The sequence below is a fragment of the Motacilla alba genome, chromosome 19, assembly GCF_015832195.1.
Source record: "Motacilla alba alba isolate MOTALB_02 chromosome 19, Motacilla_alba_V1.0_pri, whole genome shotgun sequence".
Taxonomy (NCBI): Eukaryota; Metazoa; Chordata; class Aves; order Passeriformes; family Motacillidae; genus Motacilla; species Motacilla alba.
Window position 1 is genome coordinate 10,799,574 of NC_052034.1, and position 24,093 is coordinate 10,823,666.

At 48.8% G+C, this 24,093-nt stretch overlaps 1 protein-coding gene across 1 annotated transcript; it reads left to right on the plus strand.

Moving 5' to 3' along the window:
* The first annotated feature begins 134 nt into the window (after positions 1-134).
* Positions 135-21,280, plus strand: LOC119709693 (eosinophil peroxidase-like). The gene is made up of 14 exons (XM_038157760.1): positions 135-167; positions 1,231-1,305; positions 2,513-2,606; positions 3,598-3,773; positions 5,681-5,801; positions 8,087-8,216; positions 9,659-9,865; positions 11,113-11,428; positions 13,438-13,598; positions 15,001-15,247; positions 15,662-15,832; positions 17,818-18,055; positions 19,645-19,859; positions 21,071-21,280. Exons 2-14 carry the CDS (start codon positions 1,233-1,235, stop codon positions 21,097-21,099), a joined length of 2,178 nt encoding a protein of 725 aa, XP_038013688.1. The 5' UTR covers positions 135-167; positions 1,231-1,232; the 3' UTR covers positions 21,100-21,280.
* Positions 21,281-24,093: the final 2,813 nt, after the last annotated feature.

Here is a 24,093-nt window from a genome sequence, read left to right on the forward strand (position 1 = left end):
GAGCAAAGGAGCCTCCCCGGAGGGCACAGGGTGGGAGGTGAGGTTAGCGCTGAACTGGCCTGGCCCCCACGCCAGGGGAGTGCCCGGGGCAGCCCCTGCTGATAACGCTGGGCAGATAAAAGCGGGCGCGGAGAGGCTGCGGGCCGGGAAGAGGCGGCGGATCGCAGGTGAGAGCCTGGCCCGGGCACAGGCGCTTTTCTCTTGGGGAGAGTTTGTTTCTCTGCCGGGGGTAGGACTGGGGAGTTGGGGGTGAGTACTGCGGTTCCTGCTGCTTCCACCCTCGGCTGGCGCCGGTCGCGGCTGGAGCGCAGCAAGGAAGCGCCTGGAGCGCGGTGCTGCTGTTGCCAGGGGCTGCTCCATAGGGACGGGGCTTAGCCGAGCATTTTAGGGTGCCTTTGAGGCAGCTTCACGGTGGGTGCTCAGCCCACAGCTCTGGGCTCATTCTGGGAGCTGATTGCTTGGAGCAGCCTTGGGAGGTGAGTGGGTCAGCTTCAGGAAAAACATGGCAAACATCTATTAAATACTTCCCGCTCCTTCTGCAGCCCATGTTAAAGGAACAGCTAGGTAATGACTGAGTAAATTCCAATTAAAACACAAATGTAAATGACGTATTTTATAATTGTGGGGATAGAGTGATACCCAGCTCATGATTGGCTTCACTCTGGCTCTGTTGAGAAACACAAACAGTTCACTAATAGTGATTTTTGTAGCAAAATTCTAAATACTGAAGTATTATTTCCTCCAAATTTTTGGTGTAGCTTTTAATCTGAATATCCTCAATCCCAGGCTAATCAGGAATAAAGAGAATACAGTCCTTATATGTTTTTATGTGACGTAACTACTTGCAAGGAGGACTCTTAGAATTTAAAGGCAGAGAAACAGAGATGTAGAGGACATACCGTGCTATCCTGGCTCTTCCCTCTTCCCCACCAGCTCTCCCTTGCACACTCTGGGTGCTGTGCTGGCAGCAGGTTCTGGTCCCTTTGTGTTGCCCACAAAGTCCCAAGCAGCACGTTCACACCAGGGCTGGCAGTCCCTGGGACAGGAGGCTGCTCCTTTTCCACATGGCACTGGCAGGACCCCTGAGGCAGTGCACTCCCTCCTGGAAGCGTTTCATTGGGCAGGGGATGCTCCATGAACTCCCTTGACACATGCCATCCTCCACCTTGGCATGGACCTTCCTGATGCATCTATATGTTTTTGGTTGTCTTCACTTACATTTCTTTGCAGGGATGAAAGCAGAAACCTTCCTGGGGCTGCTGGTGATCCTCAGCCTGTACCAGGCATCTGTATCCTCTTCCTACGGTATTGTCCTTCCCTCAGGCTTTGCAGTTCAGGGGATTTTCTGAGGGGGGAAAGATCAAACTATGTCTGGAAGAGACTGTCATTCAGCAGCACAGCCCTGAAAAGGTGCCAGAAGGGGCACAGTTTGTACCTCCTGTGGCACCAATCTTGGCTCTTTCAGGTTTTTACCAGTTCACATCCTGCCTGATTCCTTAAAATCTGGTAAAGGAGATCAGTTCTCAGCACTGGTCCATGCCCATGGAACAAAGGTCTCCCTCCCTGTGCCAGCTCCTGAGAAAGTTATCCGGGCCAGTAAAGTGTAGGAATGGGGCAGTCACTGCCCCTCTTCCAGCACTGAATCACTGCTCCAAAACATATGGAGACCTCCATCTGTTAATTTACAATGTCAGATCCTTATGAAAAGCACATGCCGGGCTTTTCATTTGCCTCAAATTGTGGTCCAGGCAATAATTTTTCTCATCAGGATTGTCCAAGAGGTAAGCTCTGGGCTGATCTGGGAAGATATTTAAAAGAAACTGGGGAGATTTGGGAGATATTTATCCCTTTGTGCTATTTTCTGAAGTTTTCCTCTTTCCCAGAAACTGTAGGAAAATGCTGTCACTCAGAGAAGCCCTCTGGGCCTGTCCCCTTCCTTTCTGCAGGCAGCAGATGATGGAGATGAAATTAATTTTTGGGGCCATCCCCAGGGCAGGAAGGGGAGCAGTGAAAATAGCAGGAGGTTGCAGGAAAGAAAGTGGAAAGATGTGGGGAAATTGGGCTGCTTATAGAATCAGAGAATCCCAGAATGATTTGGGTTGTAAGGGAGCTTAGACTTCATCCCATTTCACCCCCTGCCATGGGCAGGGACACTTTTTACTCTTCCAGGTTGCTCCAAGCCCCATCCAGCCTGGCCTTGGACACTGCCAGGGATGGGATAGCCACAGCTTCTCTGGTCAACCTGTTCAAATGCTCTGCTATGAAAGGGCAGTACAGATGGTGCCTTCACCTCTCACTGTTTGGGGCCGTTTGAAGCCTCCACTGATGGAGAGATTCTCTTCATGGTCAGGAGAGACTCTCAAACTCCCCCGAGAAATATATTTATATGCAGATCTCTGGAGAGTGAATAGCACTTGCCTCCAGCACTGCTGTGTCCAATTCCCAGGTGGAGGAGTAGCAGGGATGCTCCCTGCCGGCACCCTCACCTTTGGTCCTCCCTTTCCCTGCTCAGATGTGCCGCTGGAGCTGTCGGACACGTCCCTGCTGAGCAGCGTGGCCGAGGCCCGGCAGCTGGTGGATGCAGCCTACAAGCGCACACGGGAGCGGTGAGAGCCGGGCTGGGTGTGGCGCATCCCCTGTCCCTGTCCCCTGTCCCCTCCTGCACCTCAGCTTCCCCCGCCTCTCCTCCTCCCCGCAGCACTGGGACAGTGGGGTAGGGAGCTCTGGGAGCACAGCAGGCTGTCATCCAGCTTTTGTCTGCTCACCCGGATTTTACACCAGTCTGTCGGGTCACTGGGAGCTGTGGCTCCTCTGTCTCGGTTTTTGAAGAATCACAGAATCTTGGACTGGTTTGGGTTGGAAGAGATCTTAAAGCTCATCTCGTTCCAGCCCCTGCCATGGCCAGGGACACCTTCCACTATCTCAGGGTGCTCCAAGCCCCATCCAGCCTGGCCTTGGACACTTCCAGCTCCTCTTGGCACCTTGTGCCCAGGCCTCCCACCTTCACAGCTGGATGCTATTGCTGGGCTCTGTTGCACGCCTCAGGGTGCTCTGAGCAGGAGCCCTGAGTTGAGACCAGCACAGGCTCCTGCTAATTTCCAGTGTTTCCCTCCAATGGATGCAGCAAACAGCTGGATGCTGCATGAGGATATTTTGTGGGACTCCCAGCCATGCTTTGGGTGTGTCCAGCTTCCTACCAGCCAATACCTGTCCTCTGCCAGCAGCCACACTCTGAATCCCCTCCCTGGCTTGGGGACTCCTCCAGCTGAGAGGAGGCTCCAGCAGCTTTAGGAAAGGGTGGCCTGGAGACATTTGAGGCCTCTGGACAGTGAGAGATACTGATGATCTGGATAACAGCTGAGCGAGGTTTGGTGCCTCATGGATGTTATTTGCCTTCTGGCAGGTGGAGCTGGGCAGTTTCAGGGACTCTCTTCCTGCAAGTTTCTCTGCTGCTCTGTGGAGGGTGCTAGGAGCAGCCCTGGCCTCTCACAGTGACTCTCTCCAGCAGTAGAACATGCTGTGCCTGCTGATCAGGCCTGCAACTGCAGCATCCCTGCCCCTGCTCCATTTCAGATTTTGGTTTCCTGTCCCTTGCAGCATAAAGAAGAACCTGCAGAACCATGACTTGACCCCAGCAGAGCTCCTGAGATACTTCAAGCAGCCAGTGGGGGGGACACGAGAGGCTGTCCGGGCAGCGGATTACCTGCAGACCACCCTGAGCCTGCTCAAAGAGAGGCTGCGATGGGCTGTGAGGGGGGACTTCAATGTCACAGGTAGGATCCCCCTTTGCTGGGAGGAAGGCAGAGGAGGAAGACTCAGGGCTTGGTCACTGGGACTTGGGAGGATGAAGGAAAGGGGGTTGTGGTGAGCTGTGATAAATCTTTCCCATATGGCTGCGGTGAAGAAAAGCTGAGTTATTTTCCTGAGCTCTTTTTCCATCTTAAATATTATTTGGGGGTTTTTCAGTTAGTGAAAGTGTTTTGTGCACTTCCCTGGTTCCTTCTGCTGCATGGAGGTTCAAGTTCCAATGGGTCAAAGCTTGGAAGGCTTTGGTAGATATTCTGCTGCTTGAGTAGGGAATGAGCAAACCCAGAGATGACTCCCAGCAGCTTGGCCCCAAGGAGGGCAGTTCTTCAGCCAGACCTCAGACAGCACTGAAGTCACATCACAGACACGACACTGTCCAAATAGAAAATGGGGAGATGTGAGAGGACATTTCAGCATGTCTGGAGGAGCAACATCCTCTGTGAGATGGAGTCAGGCAAGGCCAGGCTGCTGAGAGGAGGCAAATCAGGGCCAGTGAAAGGAACAGCTCAGGGATACATATACATATGAACTCATGGGGATCATGGAATGGTTTGGGGAAGGGACCTTAAAACCCATCCAGTGCCACCCCTGCCATGGGCAGAGACACCTTCCACTGTCCCAGGCTGCTCCAAGCCTCATCTAGCCTGGCCTCAAACACTTTACTAACATTACAGTTAAGCACTGGCAGGATAAGGCACATCATGGGGTGCTCTGGCTTTGCTCTGAGACAGGATGAGTTGGAAGGTGATGGCAGAACTGGTTGTGCAGAGCTCCAGCCTCTCCTTCCAGTACCACTACAGAGCCCTGCCAGGACCACCTGGCTGCCACCTCTCACCCACCTGCCCAGTGACTTTTTAAACCATGCTGTGGCCCAGACTGTTGGTGGCAGCAGTGACCAGGAAACCTCAGAGGGCTGGGACGTGGAGTGAGCAGCAAGAGCCAAGAAGGAGCATCTTCCCTGTGGAGATAGACTGGGAGAGCTGGGGGTCAGCCTGGAGAAGAAAAAGCTCTGGGGAGACATTAGAGCCCTTTCCAGTGCCTAAAAGGGCTTACAAAAAAAGAGGGAGGGACTTTTTACATGGGTAAATTGTGAAAGGAAAAGAGGGAATGGTTTTAAACTAAAAGAGGAGAGATTTGGGTTATATGTTAGGAAGAAATTGCTGGCTGGGAGTGTGCTGAGACCCTGGCGCAGGTTGTCCAGAGAAGCTGTGGCTGCTCCTTGGAAGTGTCCACGGCCAGGCTGGAGCAATTTGGGAAGGTGTCCCCACCCTTCCCAAGGGAAGGGAGTTGGAGCAAGATGGTCTTTAAGGTCTCTCCAACCCAAACCATTCCGTGATTCTGTGATTCCGTAAAACTTTTCTTGTTAAGCTCTGCCATTTAATTTCCCTACAAAGGGAAATGTGCACAGCAAAACGCAATGCCCTTGGTGAGCCCAGCCACAGGATGGTTCTTTTACAGGCAGCTCTAAGCAGGGGCAACACACACTGGGAGCTGCTTCCAAGGGGAAAAACTTGTAACAGCCCCTAGGATAGCTGTGACTGCATTTTATGGTGGAGATAAAAAGGGAGAGGAGAGGAGAGGAAGTGCCAATACTAGAAAACCATTCTGCTGCTGCACGAGCCTAACATGTGATTATAAATAAGATCTGACCATAGCTTTGCTGGGTTTGATGCTTTCCAAACCAGCAAAAACATCTGCTGATCAGAGAGCATCCTCGGCACGTCTTCGAGCAGGAAGAGTTAAATGACAGCACATTGTGGTTGTGCAGATGATGCTAGGTACAGGTACTAGGTACTGGAAAACCTTTTCCAGAGCAAACCCAGCAGGGCCAGTGTGTTCCTGCATTAGTTTTTCCTCCCTTATTCCTTGCCAGACTTGCTGACTCCAGCTCAGATGGAGGTGATTTTCAAGGCCACTGGATGTGACCAGCAGGATAAGAAAATAAACTGTGCATCTTCTGGCTACAGAACTATTACTGGCGAGTGCAACAACAGGTGAGGGGCTGTGTCAGCAGGAGGATGGATGGATGGATGGTTGGATGGATGGATGGATGGTTGGATGGATGGATGGATGGATGGATGGATGGATGGATGAGTCAGGAGGAGAAGAAAGGGACTCAAGTTGCACCAGGGGAAGCTCAGGTTGGACATCAAGAGGAATTTCTTCCTGGAAAGGGTGGTCAGGTATTGGAATTGCCCTGGGGGCTGGTGGAGTCCGCATTCCTGGAGGTGTCCAAGGAAGGACTGCATGTGGCACTCAGTGATCTGGGCTGGTGGTTAACCTAAATTATTCTATGGATAGATGTCAAGCATCCTCCATAAGTAGAACTAGACCCACTTCCCCAGGGAATATTCACACAGGCACCTTGTTTTAGAGTTTCACACTCCGCAATATTTCCTAGTAATGTGTGGAGGTGTTAATTCCAGTCCTGTTTGGAAGGTTCCTGGTGTTGTACCTGAACCAGCTCTTTGCCAAAACAGGAGGAGCTCCATGTTGGTTACAGACTCTTTGTCTGGCCCTGCGCCTTGGCAGGGTCTCTAAGGGTTTCTTGACCTACATCCATACTGGGCATGATCTAGCCATCTCTTTGCCCCACACTGTGTGGGAGGAAATCTAGGCATATAGGCTGGGAGAGCACCTCCTGCACCTCCCATGGCTGGAATGGGGAATGTGGGAGACATGGAAAATTGCTGAGCATGGTGTGTTTTACAGGGACAGTTCAGAAACATTCCCTGTAAAAACAGAGCTAGGAAGCTCCTGGGAGCAGCTGAGGAAGAGGAAGCAGCTCAGCCAGCTCTTCCTGCTCCAGGGTGCTTTAGCCTTCAGGGGACTGTATAAGAACAAAAGCTCTTCCTGCCTCCTTCCACTTCAGGAGGGGATGTGGGCTCTGGGATAAGGACAGGTGCATTACACCTGATCCAGACCTGAGGCACTGGGGAAGGTGGGCTCAGCTGTGCTTTGTTTCTCCACTGCCTGGGGCGGTGCTACACCCGCTGTGGATGAGAGGCCACCACAGCAAACACTTTGGACATGCACTCCAAAGAAAGTATGTTAGTACACTGATTAAAGTTTTAATGGTGTATTTGTCCTGGTTTAGGACAAATTTGGGAGAGAACCTCCAAAGGGGTTCCTCCAGAAAGCAGATTCAAGCTGCCCCTCCCCCAACCAGTTCAGGAAAATATTTCCTTGGAGAAAAGTGGAAAAAAAACTTAATTTAACAGGCAAAGCATTCACCAGCACAAAAATTGAACAACACTAAACAATAAAACCTCTTGCCACTCCAAAGGAGATGACAAACTCAGAAAGCCCCTCCGTGGGCTGTAGCTCGGCTCACTCAGTCTCTTATCAGTCCCTCCGGTGCTGGAAATGCCGTGGCCCAGGCTCGGCCAGGTGGGCCACAGGTGTGAACTGCCAGTGGTGTTCTGGGTGTTCAGTCCAGAGCAGGTTTAAATAGCTGTAACGAAAAAGAAAAACTACAGTCCAGAGAACTTCTCTGCCTCAGCTACCTAAAAACTAACTAAAAAGCAAAGGAGAGCTCTGTCTTGCTGTCTCTCTGTGCTGCAGACAACACAGTCCAGGAGCAGGAATGTGGAGGAGTGAGTGCAGTTTCTGAAAACAAACTGTGCACTTCTTCTCTCCCCACCACTTTGCTCTCAGAACCAAACTTAAAGGTGCAAAACTTATTTCTGAGCTAAACAGATTAACGGGGGCACAAGCATCATAAAGTCACTCTAGGACATCTAATCAAACTAAAATCATAGAGTCACAGAATTGTTTGCGTTGGAAGTGATTTTGAAAATGTTTAAAGTTCATCTAGTCCAGCCCCCTGCAATGAGCAGGGACATCTTCACTAATGACCTTCAAAAAATCACCCAGCACAGTAACCTCACAGTCCAAATTCCCCAATTTATGTTCAAGACCATAGGTAATTTCATTCCAAGGTTCTTCCCCTTTTCCATGGTGTTCAGCTTCCAATTTTGTTTTCCAGCCACAGTCCAAGGGCCTTTTTTCAGGCTGGATGTCATCAGGGGCACCTGAGTTCTTGCCTGGAAGAAGCTGAGAGTTGGGGCAGATTATTAAAGGTCTTTTCCAACCTAAACAATTCTATGATTATTGTTGTTATGGTTGTTACTAATCCCAAGGTTTACTGATAGCACCAAACCTACTGAGCTGCAGCAGTTCCCCAACCATGGCGTGCTCCCATTCCAAGGTCCATGTTTCTGCATATCCACAAGCTCTTGGCTCCAACTGTTTGCTGTTTTTCCATTGCCTCTGACAGGAGGAACCCATCCCTAGGAGCTTCCAACAGACCCCTGGCCAGGTGGCTGCCAGCAGAATATGAGGATGGTGTGTCCGTGCCCCGTGGGTGGACGGAAGGAAAGCGTTTCTCTGGATTTCCCCTTCCACTGGTAAAGTTTGTAACAGTCTCAGAACTAGAAAACCCACAGTGTCAGGCCTAGAGATTGTCAGTTCTAGGACAGACTGCAGGCATCAAAGGGCTCATCCACTAGCTGGAACTGTGTATCAGGTTAGAGGGGCTTAAATTCGCCAGCTGCAGGGTGATGGTCTGAGAATATCCAGGGAGATCCATTAGGAGTGCTTTCTAAGTCCCATGCCTTCAGGAAAAGCAAAGGAAAGTTGATCTGATTGCTGCAGAATCACAGGAGGAATACAGAATTACACAATATATTCTTTTAAATTGAGTGCATTTTAGCCAAATTATTTTACTTACCCTTTTTTATTTGGTCCGTGGCAATTGTTTCCTGAAAAGCTATTATGCCAGAGGATAAAGTGAGCCAGGGAATCCCCCGAACAAAAAATGTATGACCAGAAATGCTATGTGGGGGTTCCTGGGTGGGTGAAGTGCAGGGGTTGTGGCTCTCATGGCACCTGGATGTGAGCAGGGACACTGTGAGGTGGCTTCTGGTCACTTGAGCTTGATGCAACAACAGCTCTGATGAGGAGGAGCTGGGATTGTGTTCATGGATTTCTTGTACTTCCTAACCTTCCTCCACAGCATTGTGTCCACATTTCTGTAGTAAAACATGGAGGTGGGAGAACTGTGATCGCTGAGGAAGGGATGAGAAGGGAGGAGGACTTTGAGATAATTTTCAGAAATTTCCTGGGGCTATTTTTTCTACACTTCTATTCAAAAAGAAGATCTTTTAAAATTTGTTTTATCTCCCTTTGTGGTATTCAGGGCAGCCAGGATGAGGATGAGATATGGAGAAATCTTGACTCTGTGTTTCAGAAGGCTGGTTTATGATATTATGATATATGTTATATTAAAAATGCTATATTAAAACTATACTGAAAGAACAGAAAGAAAGGAATCATCAGAAAGCGAGACAAGAATAGAATGGAATGAATAACAAAGTCTTGTACTCCCAAAGAGTCTGACCCAGCTGCATCCTTGATTGGCTATTAAGTAGAAAAACCCAACATCGACCAATCAAGGAAGCACCTGTTGCAGTCCACAGCAGCAGATAGTCATTGTTTAGATTTTGTTCCTGAGGTCCCTCAGCTTCTCAGAGAAGAAAATCCTGCCAAAAGGATTTTCATAAAATATCATGACTACATCCCTTTCCTAGGCTTGCTTAGCTATTTCCCTAAGTCCATCAAGGGACAGTCTTGGCCTGGAGGTTCAGAATCCTGCCTAGAGCCAGAGCAGCACTTTGTTCAGTGAAGGGCACTTGGTGATGGTGATGCCTTCCTGCACAGACAGATTTGGGGTTTTTTGTCTGCAAAGCACAAGAAGTGCCCTGGGAATTTTTGCTGGTGACCCTGCAACTGGGTGCACGCACTCACACACAACATTTCCCACCAATGTGTTCTGCCTCCACCCCTGCAGGTCCGACAAGTGTCCAATGAGATTGTCCGCTTCTCCCCGGAGCAGCTGCGGATGGATCAGCAGAGATCACTCATGTTCATGCAGTGGGGCCAGTTTATTGACCACGACCTGGATTTCAGCCCAGAAACCCCAGCCAGATTCCCCTTCAGTGGTGGGACGGACTGTGACACCAGCTGTGCCAAGGAGCCTCCCTGCTTTCCCATCCAGGTACAGGCAGCCTCCTTCTTCCAGGGGAGGAAGGGAGAGGGCATCTGCTTTCCAACCAGGAGATGTTGGTGGCTCTCACGCTCCTTGGCCCTGGAAGACTGTCCTCCCAGAAGAGGCCAAGGAGGTCAGAGCACTCTGTGTGGTGGCAGTGCTGTGTTCCAGGGGCAGTCCCTGGGTTCAGGCACAGGCACAGGCACAGACTTTGCCAAGTTTCCAGGCATTTGGCCATCTCCTCAGCAATGTGGTTTTTCTTTGGAGCTGTTGCACAAAGGTAGCACGGGTGATGCCTGGAAAACAGAAAGTGTCACAGACAGGCACTGGGGAGTGTCAATACCCCAGAAAATCCACGGGACTTAAGTGCTCTTTGCACAGGACAAGGGAGTGCTGAGATCTCCCAGCAGTGCCTGTAGCATTATCACGAGTCACATCCCTGGCTCCAATATCACAGAATCACAGAGTCATTGGGGTTGGAAAAGCCCTCCAGGAGCACCAGTCCAAACTGTGCCTGATCCCTACCTTGTCCCCAGCCCAGAGCACCAAGTGACACATCCAGGACTTCCTTGGACTCCTCCAGGGATGGGGACTCCAAACCTCACTGGGCAGCCCCTGGCAGTGCCTGACCACCCTTTCCATGGGAAAATTCCTGCTGATGTCCACCCTGAGGCTCTCCTGGCCCAGCCTGAGGCCGTTCCCTCTCCTCCTGTCCCTGTTCCCTGGGAGCAGAGCCCGACCCCCCCGGCTGTCCCCTCCTGTCAGGAGTTGTGCAGAGCCACAAGGTTCCCCCTAAGCCTCTTTTTCTTCAAATCATATTGATATCCCTCCTGCAGCCCTGCTCTCCCACCTTTGAAGTACTGCTGCAGCTCTGGCTTCCACATGTCCTCCTAATTCCTCTCAAGGAAAACTATGATGGGATGGAGCACCACTGAGTGTTTCCCTGACATACATTTGAGAGTGCTGCAAGGGTCACATATTCTGGATGACAATTCTCTATGGTGTAGATGTGGAGATAAGAAAACTGAGCGTTAAAGATGCAATCCAATGTATATATTTTCAGGGGAAAGACTTTAGGAATCTATAGGATTTTAGGCTCCAGGCTGTTTGGGACTTGGGCTCCTAAAGCGGCATCTCTGCTGTCAATCTGACCTTTCATCTCAAGATTTATGCTGAAGGCTTATGTCCTGTAAGAGGGCTCCTGCCTGGCTCTATCTCCTGAGCCACTGATGAATTTTCCTTTTCTCTATCTGCAGATCCCACCCAACGACCCCCGAATCACCAACAGGAGGGATTGCCTCCCTTTTTTCCGCTCAGCTGCCGTCTGCTCACGGGGCAGGGTGGTGCGGGAGCAGATCAACGCGCTGACCTCATTTCTGGATGGCAGCGTCGTGTATGGCAGCGAGGTGTCCGTGGCCGAGCGGCTGCGGGACCGGAGCAGCCAGAGGGGCCTCCTGGCTGTGAACCACAACTTCACGGACAGGGGCAGGGCGTACATGCCTTTCGGTCCCATGAGGAAGGAGCCCTGCCTCAAGGCCAGCGGGGCAGCTCGAATCCCTTGTTTTCTTGCAGGTGAGTTGCGTGCTTGCACCCTAAACCTGCAGTCTAGAGCAGACAATTCCACCAGCTCCAGCTCACTTTAGTCATTTGCTTTTCTTATTTAAATAGAAAATGGAATGGAGCAAATCATGAAAGACTGAGACAGGCTGTGCTAGGTAGGAGGAAGGTCTTCACCCTCTCCAAGTCTTGTTTGTGAGGATAAACCTGGAGTGAAGGTGTCTCATCCATGCTCAGCAGCTCTGGTGTAGGACCCAGAGTGACCTAGGAACCAGTGCCATGATGGAGTCAAGCAGGCACAGCAATGGCAGCCTGGCCTGGCGGCAATGGCTGGTCTGTACTTGTCCTTCCATGGCTGTCTCCATCCCAACGGGATGAGAACAGATGAGTAACTACTGTGCTGGGTCACAGCAGGAAACTTTTGGACGTCCCTGCTGCACTTTGAGAGGAGGTCGGATCCCAGCTGGAATGAGGATGAGGCCAGTACCAGACCAAGGTGGCCTTTTAAGGTGTGTTCCCACCACTGTGAAGGCTGAGGGAGTAGTGGGAGTACTTTCCACAAACCTGTGGGACCCCAGAGAGGGATGCTTCTGATATACCTCATGAGTTAGTGTCTCCCTGACCTATTTCTTTTGGAGAGCAGGACTTCCCAGCTGACTCCTGTTGGCTCTGGCCACACGAGGCTGCTTGTGGCAGTGCTGGAGAAAGCTTCAGGGCACAACAGATTTCATCAGCTGTGGAGCTGCTTTCTACTCCCTTGGTCCCTTTCATATCTGGCCAAAGTTCCTCTGAACTTCCCCATGGTCCTTGGAATCCATCAGCTCTCTCCTTTAAAGCTCATGGTGTTTCACACTCCCTCCAGGCTCCCACAGCATTCCACCTGTCCCATGTGTTGTTCCATGTGTTCACCTGCTCCCCCAGTTCTGTGCAGGTCTCTCCTTGGTAAGGACCATGCAGAACATGTGGCCAAAGGTAGGTGCCCAGTGAGAAGCAGAGCTGGCAGGAGTATTAGATACTTCCCAAGAGGGGATTCTGGCCCCTGCGGACTGTCAGCAAAGAGCAGTTCCTGTTCCATGGCTGGAACAGACCCATCAATTCTTTTATGGGAAAGTTCATCAGTTCAGGCTGCTTTGGAAGCGCCTTTGAAAATTCAGTGTCTTATTTGTGACTTTTCCGGTCTCTGAGAACTGAGAGAGTTTTACATGTGCAGTTGCCTCCCAGGGATCAACGCTTCCTCCCAGAGCTCTGTTGGAAGCTCTGGCTGGATGCATTCTGCTCAGGGAAACCTCACAGTGTTGCATTTGTTCCTCCTTCCGCAGTCCCTCACAGGCAGCCTTTGAGAGTGGATGAAAAGGGCTCTGTGCCAAGTGCAGGAGCAAATCCCTCTATTTGCTGTGGAACAAGAGGACTAAACACGACATATTTACTTTTCTTTGAGTGCTTGCCTGTGCTCTCATCACCTGCTTGCTCTTGTGTTTCCTGCCCCAGGTTTTGAAGAAGGATTTGATATTTTATTGTGATGCTGTTTGTTATTCCTCCAAGCTGACTCATTTTGCTTTTCCTTTTACTCCCCAGAGAGCCTGTTTGTGACTGTCACCTTGCTTTGGCCACAGTTTCAGCTGGTTTGAAGGAGACCTGCTGAGTTTCAGAGCTTCCTTGGCCATCTTGACTTCCCTTTGCCCATTTGCATTTCTCTCTCGAGCTGTGAGACCAAACATCTCTGATATGGGAGCCTGGAGATCACCTACTTGTATTTAACTTTTTAAGTTAACGCTCCCAGCCCTTCACTGAAACTTCCCCCCTCTCTGTGATTCTCAGCACAGCCAGGACAGCACCTGGCTTTTGTTGCCTCAGCAGAAATTCAGCTTTTGCCTGGCACTGTCCAATCCTCTTGGTTTCCCTCTCTTCCTCTGTGTTTCTTACCTGCTTTCTTCACAACACAAATATTGAGACATCTAAAAATTCCTCTGTGTGTGCTTCCCAATGTGACTTTCCCACTCCAGTGTCATGTGTGCCCCTCCCAGGTGACACCCGTGCCAGTGAGATGCTGGAGCTGGCCTGTATGCACACACTCTTCCTGCGGGAGCACAACCGCCTGGCTGGAAAGCTGAGGAGCCTCAATCCCCACTGGAATGATGAGAGGCTGTACCAGGAAGCACGAAAGATCCTAGGAGCCATGATCCAGGTACCAGCCATCATCCCACCTGTCCTAGCTCTGCCTGCAGTCTCACAGGGTTCACGGGTTAGATTTTGCTAGTGCAGGGTGGCCAAAGGGTGCAGGATTCTGGGGTGAAAGGACCAAATTCTCTTCTCCAGCCTCTTTTGACCAAAGCAAAATCACACAGAGATACCTGAAATGACAAGCACAGAGGGGCCCCCCTGAATGTATTAGGTACCTCTACTGTTAAATTTACAAAGTGCTTGATGAGGTTTTTAATGGCACATTTTTGTTTGAGGGACCGACAGAAAAAGCAGAGGAAAAGCTTTTCTAACCTGTGTTTTGTACCAGATAAAAATGGTCGTGGAAATTTGGATTAAAATTCCTTGGGTTGTGAATCCCCTCCTCTCAATGATTCCTTGCCCATGGCAGAGAATGATCTTAAAAGTCCTTTCCAACCCAAACCATTCTGGGATTCTATGAAGAAGCCCCATATGCTCGTGGAGCCAGTCATGATGGGGCTGCACCCTTTGGCCCCCCCCCACAAGCTTGACTAGCTTGACACGCTACCCCAGACTTGACCCTGAATGGGATCATGGGGTCACACAAGCACCTCTGTGCTTGGGAGGGACCTCCCAAAGTCTCTTGTCCAGCCTCCAGTTTCGAGCAGGAATGGCCTCAAAGCCAGATGAGGTTTCACAGCTGGCAGGAAAGCCTGGATCCTATGTGAGAAAGGGACGTGGGGTTTCCAAAGGCACTGCACCTCCTTTGAAGCCTGTCTTCTGAGCTCGTTTAACAAAAATAAAAAACAGGAATGTCAAAATGTTTATGTTTTTATGCTGTCCATTTAAATATTATTGTATTGTTGAAAAAACGTGTTGGGCAAGGCAAACACTCAAAGGATTGTCCAAAAAGCATCATCTCCATCATTGCGTTTACATTATTGGTTTCATCTTCATGCAGTATTCAGACAATTAATCCATTTTCTCCTACTGACATAGAATTTGATTTTTCTTTTTAAAATTATATTGTGCTGCCTCCTCAATATCCCAGAGAGACACAAGAGCAGGACTGGAAATCCCTGCTGTGGGAGGACTCAGGGAGCTGCCCGTGGGTGGTGCTACCCCCGTTATCTGCCGATGTTATCTTTGCTATCTGAGGCATGAAGGGTGCAGTTCTGCCTGCCTGATGGGAGTGGTGTGGTTACAAGGAGCCAATATTTGGGAGGATTTGGCAGACTTTTATCTTCACAAAATCACAGAACCAATTAGATTAGAAAAGACTTCTGAGATCATTGAGTCCAACATATTATTATGTTGCTCTGACCTGCCAGAGTGTTGTGGCAGAGAGAACATGAAAATCAACTTTGCTTCCACAGAAACTGATGGCCAGGACATTAACAGTTCACCCTTTCCTTGTTTCCCCCTAGATCATAACCTACAGGGACTACCTGCCTCTCCTGTTGGGATGCAGGTTCCACAGGCTCATTCCTCGCTACCGGGGCTACAACGAGTCTGTGGATTCTCGGATATCCAATGTCTTCACCTTGGCTTTTCGCTTTGCTCATGCCTCAATCCCTCCAACTGTTGGCCGCTTAGATGAATATTACAGACCCATAACTCCTGAAATTCAGCTCAGAACCTCCTTCTTTGCTGTCTGGAGAATCATCCAAGAAGGTAAATCCTTTTCCGCAGTGTGGGTTTATTTCATTCATCCTTTCTGCCCTCTCTGGATGAACTCCTGCTTCAGCCAAATTTAAAAGCGTTTTGTGTTCAATATATTAAATGGCCTTTACTACCAGCTGGAGTTGTCCCAACAGAGCTGTCCCCTGTAGTAAAGGGCAGCCCATCATGTTCCAAAACGGTCTGCTCGCTTCATTGCTGTGGCCTCCAAGAACATTATTCAAAGTCTTTTCTTCTTAATTCTTTAAGTGCTGGGAAATTGATTCTCGTGTAGTAGAAGCTTATCATTAAATATGAGCTGTGCTCACCTCTCTGGGGCCTCTTAGCCACACACTGTCCTCCCTACACTGCTCACATGTCCCTGATTCAGGTGGAATTGATCCCAGTTTCCCTGTGCCACCTGTGCAGGTGGGATTGATCCCTATCTCCGGAGCCTCATGGCCAACCAGGCCAAGCTGATGACGCAGCAGCAAATGGTGGTGGGCGAGCTCCGGGACCGGCTCTTTGAGCAGGTTGAAAGGATTGGGTTTGATTTAGCTGCACTCAACATGCAGCGCAGCCGAGATCATGGCCTTCCAGGTAAGTCAGCTGTGGGAGCAGAGCTTACAAAGAAAAACAAGTGGAAATCAGGCATTTTTGTGATTAAACATTGAGAAGCTTCTCCAGCCCATGCTTGGCTGCAATTACTCAGAAGTTGGATTCAGTGATCCTTATGTATCTCTCCCAATGCAGGATATTCAGTGATTCTATGATGCTCTTTCCCAAACTTTTTCCTTGTTTCTGAACAACCACAGGTAAGTGGGTGGATGTTGAGCACTGAAGGCAAAGCCTGGCTGAAGCTGCATGAGAGATGTGGAGGCAGAAGAACACGGGGCATTGCACAGACGAGAGCTTGGTGTTCAGTGACTGACTAGTTTCTATTGTCCAAGTGAAAAAAATGGTAAAATAGTTCAGCAACAGGTTTGCAGGAGTGGAATTAGGGCTGTAAGTCCCCTGTGATTTCTCTGCAACCATCTGTAGGGTCCAGCCCAGCCACGCGTGACTGGAAGAGCAGATTCTAATACGTAAAGAAAATCTCATCATAATTTCTTTACTAAATCTGTGTCCCAGAGAAAAAACAACCAAGCATGTCAGAACCTCTCTCAGGGCTCTGCAAGGTGCAAAACCAGTGTAATGGCATTGCAAGATGGTCTTGAGAAATAGATTGTTGATAGCACTTCAGAGCTGGCTCCTGAGTGGGTTCTTGCCCAACAGTGTCATTATGCTGAGGTAAGAGCCCAGAGCTGCTGTGTCAGCAACATCCTGAGAGATGCAATAGGGCTCTTGTTTGAAACTGGAATGAAAACTGAGCTGGATCCATGGGTTTTAAGCCCAGTCAGAGGCTTTGCAGTACATCCAGGGGCATCATCAGCTCACAGGATTGCTCTGCCTTGGCCACAACATAAGGTTGTGATTTTTCCATGCTTTATTGAGGAACACCATCATGCAGACCTGATCAGAACCACAAATCCTGGGTTTCCAGACCTGACATGGTAGGAGTGACATGTATTTCTAGTGAATTTGGGTTTAGCTTTAGGTCTCAACCCACCTATGAGTGCTGTACTCCCTTATACAAGACATCCACAAAGGTGGTGATGGCATAGCAAGGTCAAAAACCCTTCCTAATTAATTTTCTGATTAAGCAAATTCTTAGTGTCCTGGAATTGTTTGATAGTGGTGTCATCTAGGCACCATATGGTGTGTCTTTTCTTCCCAATGCTCCCTGCTTTTTAGACATAAGACAGTAGGTTTGGAATGGATATCAGGAAAAAATTTTCCTGTGAGGTTGGTGAGGCCCTGGCACAGGTTGTCCAGAGAAGCTGCCCCATCCCTGCAAGTGTTCAAGGCCAGGCTGAACAGGGCTTGGAGCACCCTGGGATAGTGGAAGTTGTCCCTGCTCGTGGTGGTGGGTGGAATGAGATGAACTTTATTATCCCTTCCAATCCAAATTGTTCCACGATTCCATGACATCCTGCTTACAGCAGAGGTGTTTGCTGCAGCATCATCTCATCTCTTCCACTAAGATGCAGAATTATGCACCAGTTGTGGCACAGTGGATTTTTGGCTGTTTACAGTCCAGAAAAATTAGTCCAGCTGGTAAAGTCTGGTGGCTGAAGTAACTTGGGCTGTGTGGAGTGGGTGGCTTGTCCCCATGGCTGGACAGGGACCAAGTGTGGAGAAGCACTTGGTCATTCTCCTGTTTTACAGAGAGAGGGGCCATCAACATCTTGTCCAGGTTTGCTTTCAGTGAAGGCAACATCAGTTGCACCCCTGCTGAGTGGAGCAGAACATTGCTGGAAGGTGGTGGTACAACTCCCACCTGCAAACACATGGGTCTCTAAAAACAGGCAGGGGGAGCTGGCTCTGGAGGAGTGGGAAAGCAGTAGCATTAACAGAAATATAGAAAAATGTTTTAAACATTTTGGTGCCCTAATGGTGTCCCAGTGGAAGGAGTGGGAAAAATCTTTTCAGAAGGGCATAGTGCAATCACTGCTCTATCTGCTCTGACATTCTACTATTTACAGGTTACAACTCCTGGAGAAAATTCTGTGGGCTCTCACAGCCCTCTGGAGTGAAGTCGCTTGGGCACGTGTTGAGGAATAGGAACCTGGCAAGGAAATTCCTGAAGCTCTATGGGACACCAAAGAATATTGACATCTGGATTGGGGCCCTTGCAGAGCCCTTTGTGAAAGGAGGCCGAGTGGGACCTCTCATGGCCTGTCTCATTGGCACCCAGTTCAGGAACATTCGTGATGGGGACAGGTAAGAGCGGAGCTGGGTATCCCAACCCCAGAGTACAGGGAGTCTGGAGTTTATGCAGATTTCTTCACACAGATCTGAAAACTACTCCAGTTGTTTGTTGCTTTTTTTTTTTTTTCAGTACTCCTTCAAAAGTTTCATTCTCTTTATAGTCCTGTTCTTATTCCCTGTCTGATGGTTGAGATCCTGGGCTGAGATCCCTTCCCAGCAAAGTGATATCTCACTACTTCTTCTTCCCTCCCCCAGTTCTGAACTGGAACCCTCTGTTCTGACATGTGGCAGTGTTTGATCTTTGCTTGTGATGGATGTGGTGGGTTGGGGTTTTCTTGTCAGCCAAAATCACTTCAGCAGTACTGAGGTTTCAACACACCTGAATTCCTCCTCCTCCTCCTTGAGGTTGCTCAGGGGCTTCAGGTGCAGCAGTGAGTTACATTCCCCATTTTAAGCTGGATTTCTGAAGCAAGATCCCTGTACCTGCCAGCAATATTGCCAGAAAATGGGATCACAACCCATCTTTCTGGGAAACAGTTCTGCTGAGAAAGACTTAGTACGAGCTCAAACTGCAGGATGAGGAGCTTAGGGTCAAACAGTCTGTTGCCCGTCTAGAAATCCTGTTCTTATGGCAGGAAACAAACCCTTTTCTAAAAATTGAGTAATTACAGGGCTTGTTCCAACATGGCACTCATTTGGCTGTAACCACAGCCTGTGCACAGTCTGTGCAGCCTTTCCTATTTGAAAGAGGGTACCTGTGCCTCATTTGAGGACAATTAATTCAATTGCAGCTTTGTTACCTTACCATGGCCAAAAGAAAAGCAAAGTAATTGTGGGAATCCCTAAAATCAGAGGGGTTTTGGAAAGCTGCAAAAGGCAGGCCTCAGAGACAGCAGAAATGTGGTTAGAGCTAAGCAGTAGTAATAAGATTTGTCAGCAGAAAAATTATATAAAAAGTAGAAAAGTAAGGACAAATAGAACAATAGTCTGTGTATTAACACTTGTCTAGAATTACTCCCTAAGCCACAGAAAAGTCTATCTAGCAAGATATTAGGAAATTCTAAGCTTAATAATGGAACTCTGTGCATTATATCTTAAGGCTTACAAGTAGGTGCTGTATTCGAAATAACCAAGCATTGTTTTAACCACAAAGGTACGTGTGCCTATAGTGGTTGGATAGAACTACTGTCAATATGCTTTTGCTTTGTGTGATTGGTCAAAAAACTTTTAAAGTCAGTTGTAACATTAAGTTCTTTGTCTGCTGCTGGCATCTTCCCATTGTCATAACCATGTAATGAGACTGATGCTGGAAAATACAACACCTTGAGATGCCTTGCCCAGCAGTCCCATCCCGTTTGTGATTTGTACACAGACCCCGGCCAGCGATAAATGGTGCTCCATGTGAGGATCGAACTCACTACCTTCAGATTATGAGACTGACAATTATCCAGTTGTTGAGTCAGGGCTCTTGATTTAAATAATAGAAATTCAAATTTGTTCTTGGCAGAACAAATTAGTGTTAATGGGAATTAATATTGTGGGAATCATCAATGTGAAGAAGACAGAAGGCAAAAATCTGTTGTGTCTTCTTTCTCCTTCAGGTTTTGGTGGCAGAACCCTGGAGTTTTCACTCCTCGCCAGCGCTGCTCTCTGGCCAAAATCTCCTTGTCACGAATAATATGTGACAATACCCACATCACTAAAGTATCAAGGAATATCTTCCAGGCTAACAGATACCCCCGTGGCTTTGTGAGCTGCAGTCAGATCCCAAAGCTGGACCTCAGACCCTGGAAGTCAAAGAGCACTGAGGACCAAGGTATGATCTGCAAACCACAGCAAGTCCTGTCTGCAGGCCCCTGAGAAAGCCAGACCCTGGGGTTTAAAACTGAGCTGCTTAACATGGAGCTGGACCTGTATGCCAGGTACAGCTTTAGATGCTCCAGTTAACTAGGTGTACTTAGAGTGGCTCCTACAAAATGCAGATTTTCTGGCAGAGCAAGCCAAGTGCCCTATTCTGGGAATTTTTTCTAACTAGGAAAGGCTGAGGGAGCTGGGGCTGCTCAGGCTGGAGAGGAGCCCCAGCTGAGAGGGGCCCTCAGCCCTGGGTGTCCCTGTCTGTCCCTGGGTGTCCCTGGGTGTCCCTGTCTGTCCCTGGGTGTCCCTGTCTGTCCCTGTCTGTCCCTGTCTGTCCCTGTGTGCAGGGAGGGGCAGAGCAGGGCCCAGGCTCTGCTCCAGGCCCAGCAGTGGCACCAGAGCCACGGGCAGGGCCTGAGCCCAGCGAGTGCCCCTGCACAGGAGGCAGAACTTCTGCCCTGGGCAGTGCCCAGCCCTGAACAGGCTGCCCAGGGAGGGGCTGGAGTCTCTCTCAGCGGGGATCCTGCAGAGCCCTCTGCACACAATCCTGTGCCCTGGGCTCTGGGATGGCCCTGCCTGAGCAGGGAGGTGGCACCAGTGACCCTCTGGGCTCCCTTCCAGCCTGAACCGTTCTGGAATTCTGGGATTTTTTTCTGATTAATAGACTTTCCATTTAGTTTTTCACTATTGATGCCAGGGTTTACTCCATGGGAAGGCTCTGTCTGTCCTTCTGTCTGTCAAGATGCCCTTTGTCAGCACATCCTTGTAAGATCAAAAGCAACTCAGCATTTGAAAATTAATTCCCAGTCTATGGAAGGGTTTCTGGTTTTGATCTCTGCTTGTACAGTTGTCACCTATTTTTACTCTATTTTTCTCACCTGCCTTCAAGATTTGTAAAATGCTTAAGATCTAACTCCTTCCAAAATGCTCCCTGAAATCCCTGGGAAGTAGATGTAGGGAAGAGTGGCTCTCGCTGGAGAAGGGCAAGCTGTTCCTGTGTCTTTTCCAAACAAAACATCCTTCCTTTCCCCTGAGAGTCAGGTGCTGTCACACTCTCATAATACCAGGTTTTGATCCCTCCTATCCCTCCTTTCCAGCCTAACCTGTGGGAACAAATACCACAAGTTCTTATCTGTTCTTATCTGTTAACACAATGCTTTTTATCTCCTCTAGAAAAAGATTCTGGTGACTTAAATTGCTGAATGTTGAGGATTTCCCAGATGTCCAGACTTGGGAAGCTGCTGAGGTGGATTATTAATCTTTACTGTGTTTATGCTTTCACTGCCTGCAATGTTTGGGCACAGTTCTGTCATTTGCTCAGCTTGATTTGCATGAAGCCTTTACAGTGGGATGCAGCCCACAAATAAAAGAACTTAATGAAGATATATCCCAGATCTGTGAAATCACTCAGTATCACAAAGCCTAGTGAAATGAGTTGTCCAGAGGCTGATCCCAAATCACTCCAGCTGCTGGCTTAGGCCATGGAACCACACAATGCTTCACCAAGATTTACCGTCAAATACGTTTTGGACCTTTCTTTTAAAATTTTCAACCCCCAAAGAATGATCAAGGCATTGGAATAACAGTAGATTTTTGTTCTCTGATTTTTTGTTTGAAAGAAATAAATCCATCAATTTTCAGAGAAAAGTTACTAATAGCAGGATGCCTCTGAGAGAAGAAGAAATAGTTGTCCGGCACCCCAAACACACTGTCCTAAAATGCCCTGTGTCAGGTTTTGCTCCAATACGGAAGAAATTTGCCACATGGATGAGAGTTTTCTCACTATTATTTCCCATAGTCCAGAATGTCCAAAACATCCTCTAATGTGGCAGAAACCTATGATAAGTTATTCCTGAGGCCTGGCATGAGCCAGAGTGACTCAGCACCAGCCTGTAGAGCTGGTGGGATGTGGCCTGGCAAAGATAAAAACAATCTGAACATACAAGAAAGTAATAATTATTCTGGTTTCAATCCAGCTTTTTCCCTTTTCCTGAAAGGGATAAAACCCACTTTCTTCTCCCTCTGTAGTCTACTATATTCCTGTTATTGCTTAATAAATTGCAATTTTTGGCTGAGGCTGAAATGTTCTTTACATTTCATAAAAGGTGCAGCAATCACACGTGAGTGGAGGATGGTGGTAGGTTTTCTGTGGGAATATTGGGAAAGGGCAGTTCCAGAAGCTGTGTGTTGTTAATGAAAGAAGGTATTTCTTGCTGAAGCCTCTGACTCCAACTCCTGTGTGAAAGTCAGCACTGATGGGTGGGAGGTATTGACTGGGGTGTCCCAGTCTCTCCAGCTCTGGTTTGTCACTCCTGGTTGTCTAATTGTGACATAGCTCTGTGTCTGCTCAGCCCATCTGGGACAGAGTATCATTCATTACCTGTCGACTTCAGCAGTTCCCCTCTGGGGGAGGATGTGACTGGCTCAAGATCACCTACAACCCCTCTGTGTGCACTGAGCACAGACAGCTGATTTTTTCTTTTTAGCCAAGTTGAAATTTGGACAATTTGACTTACTTTATCAACTTGATCAAACATATGCAATGCTGGTACAGCAACATGGGGACTGTCCACAGGGTGCCTGGCATGTGCCTGCCTTGGCCAGTGGAGCTCCTGAGGTGGGAGCTGCCTCCTGCAGGAGCTAGGGTGGGATGGTTTGCCCTGATCAGCCTCTGCTGCTGGTTCCAGAAGGGCAGCTCTCCCTCCCAGCTCTGTTGAGGCCTCATTCATTTTCTTTCCCACCAGCAGCCTCCCAGAGCTGTTTCAGCTCAGACCTGGATGTCCATCCCGAGTTCATCCTGTCAGGTCCTTCTCCCAGTGCCAACTACATTCTTCCTCAGTGGATGCCCACCAAGGTGGTCAGTGGGGTGCAGCACATGGGGTGCAGAGACAGACTGAGAAAGCTGGATCTGCTCAGTCTGAATGAAGAATGAGAGTGGGAGTGATTTATGTCTCTCTAAGGAGTAGCTGTGAAGGTGGACACTTCCCAGAGGCTGACAGGGAGGGGACAAGAGGTAACAGATGCAGATTACAACAAAGGAAGTAACCTTTAGACAAAGACAAACATGATGCCTTGTGATAGTGGTGTGATGAAGATGCAGGGATGAGAGAAATCTTGGAATCTCCAATCTTGTGTATTCTTCCAAACTGTCTAGGCCTTGAGCAAGCTCTGTGGATTTTCAGTTAACCCTGCTGTGAGTAGCTGGTTGACCTGCAAACCTCCCGGTGTCCTTCTCCACTACAATTTTCCTGTGATTTACAGTGATAGACTGTTGTACTTCCTAGCCAGAGTTCACCTGGCTGGGCTCTAAGCTATCCCATGTATGCAAGTCCTGCAGCCCAGGCTGTTCCATGCTGTTGCATTCTTTTCTGTCAGGCCTGTCTTGATACCACAGAAGTTTTGATGGGCCAGAGCACCTTTTCTTGTAAAACCTCTTCTCTTGTCATTACAAGCACTTCCAGCCATGTCTTTGCTCATAAATTGGTCTCTGAAGCGAATCTGTGCCTTGTAAAACTGAGGGTTATATGGATTCATTGTGGAGCTGCAGCCAGAGCATCATAAACAGTTTCCTCAGTCTTGATGACCTTTCTCTAATATCTTTACTCTGGAATCGCTCTGAAGGTTTTAGTATCAATGTTAATGCCTCTAAATGAAGAGTAAGGGATGAATTTCCTTTTGACCTGTTCACGCTTTGGAGGCTGGTGACTGATGTTGTCCTTGGCCAGACCCAACACTGCCCTTTGATAACTTATCATAGAAACATGGAATATTCTGAGTTGGAAAGTCCAACTTCCGGCCCCACACATACTCCCCAACAATCCCATCCTGTGCCTGAGAGCATTGTCCAAACCCTCCTGGAGCTCTGGCAGCCATGTCCATTCCCTGAGGAGCCTGTTCAGTGCCCCAGCACCCTCTGGGGGAAGAACCTTTCCTGATGTCCAACTAAACCCCCCAACACAGCTCCAGCTGTTCCCTCGGGTCCTGTCCCTGATTACCAGAGAGAAGAGGTTTGTGTCTGCCCCTCTGCTTGTTCCAATCTGTTTCAGAGTAGATATTTATGCCAGCAATTTTCAATGGGAATCACTCTCATTTCAAAATCCAGTCCTCATATTTTGTGTTGGAACCATTGCTTTGTATTTGGAAGTCATTGTTATCTTCAGCTTCACCAACTCCTCTCTCTCTCACACATCGCTGTG

What these genes read in the sequence shown, in the direction of transcription:
- LOC119709693 (XM_038157760.1), top strand. Translation starts at nt 1,233, where the DNA reads ATGAAAGCAGAAACCTTCCTGGGGCTGCTGGTGATCCTCAGCCTGTAC. An exon ending in ACTGGCGAGTGCAACAACAG is followed by an intron (nt 5,802 to 8,086) that starts GTGAGGGGCTGT and finishes TGCCTCTGACAG; the next exon opens with GAGGAACCCATCCCTAGGAG. An exon ending in CTGGAGAATCATCCAAGAAG is followed by an intron (nt 15,248 to 15,661) that starts GTAAATCCTTTT and finishes CCACCTGTGCAG; the next exon opens with GTGGGATTGATCCCTATCTC.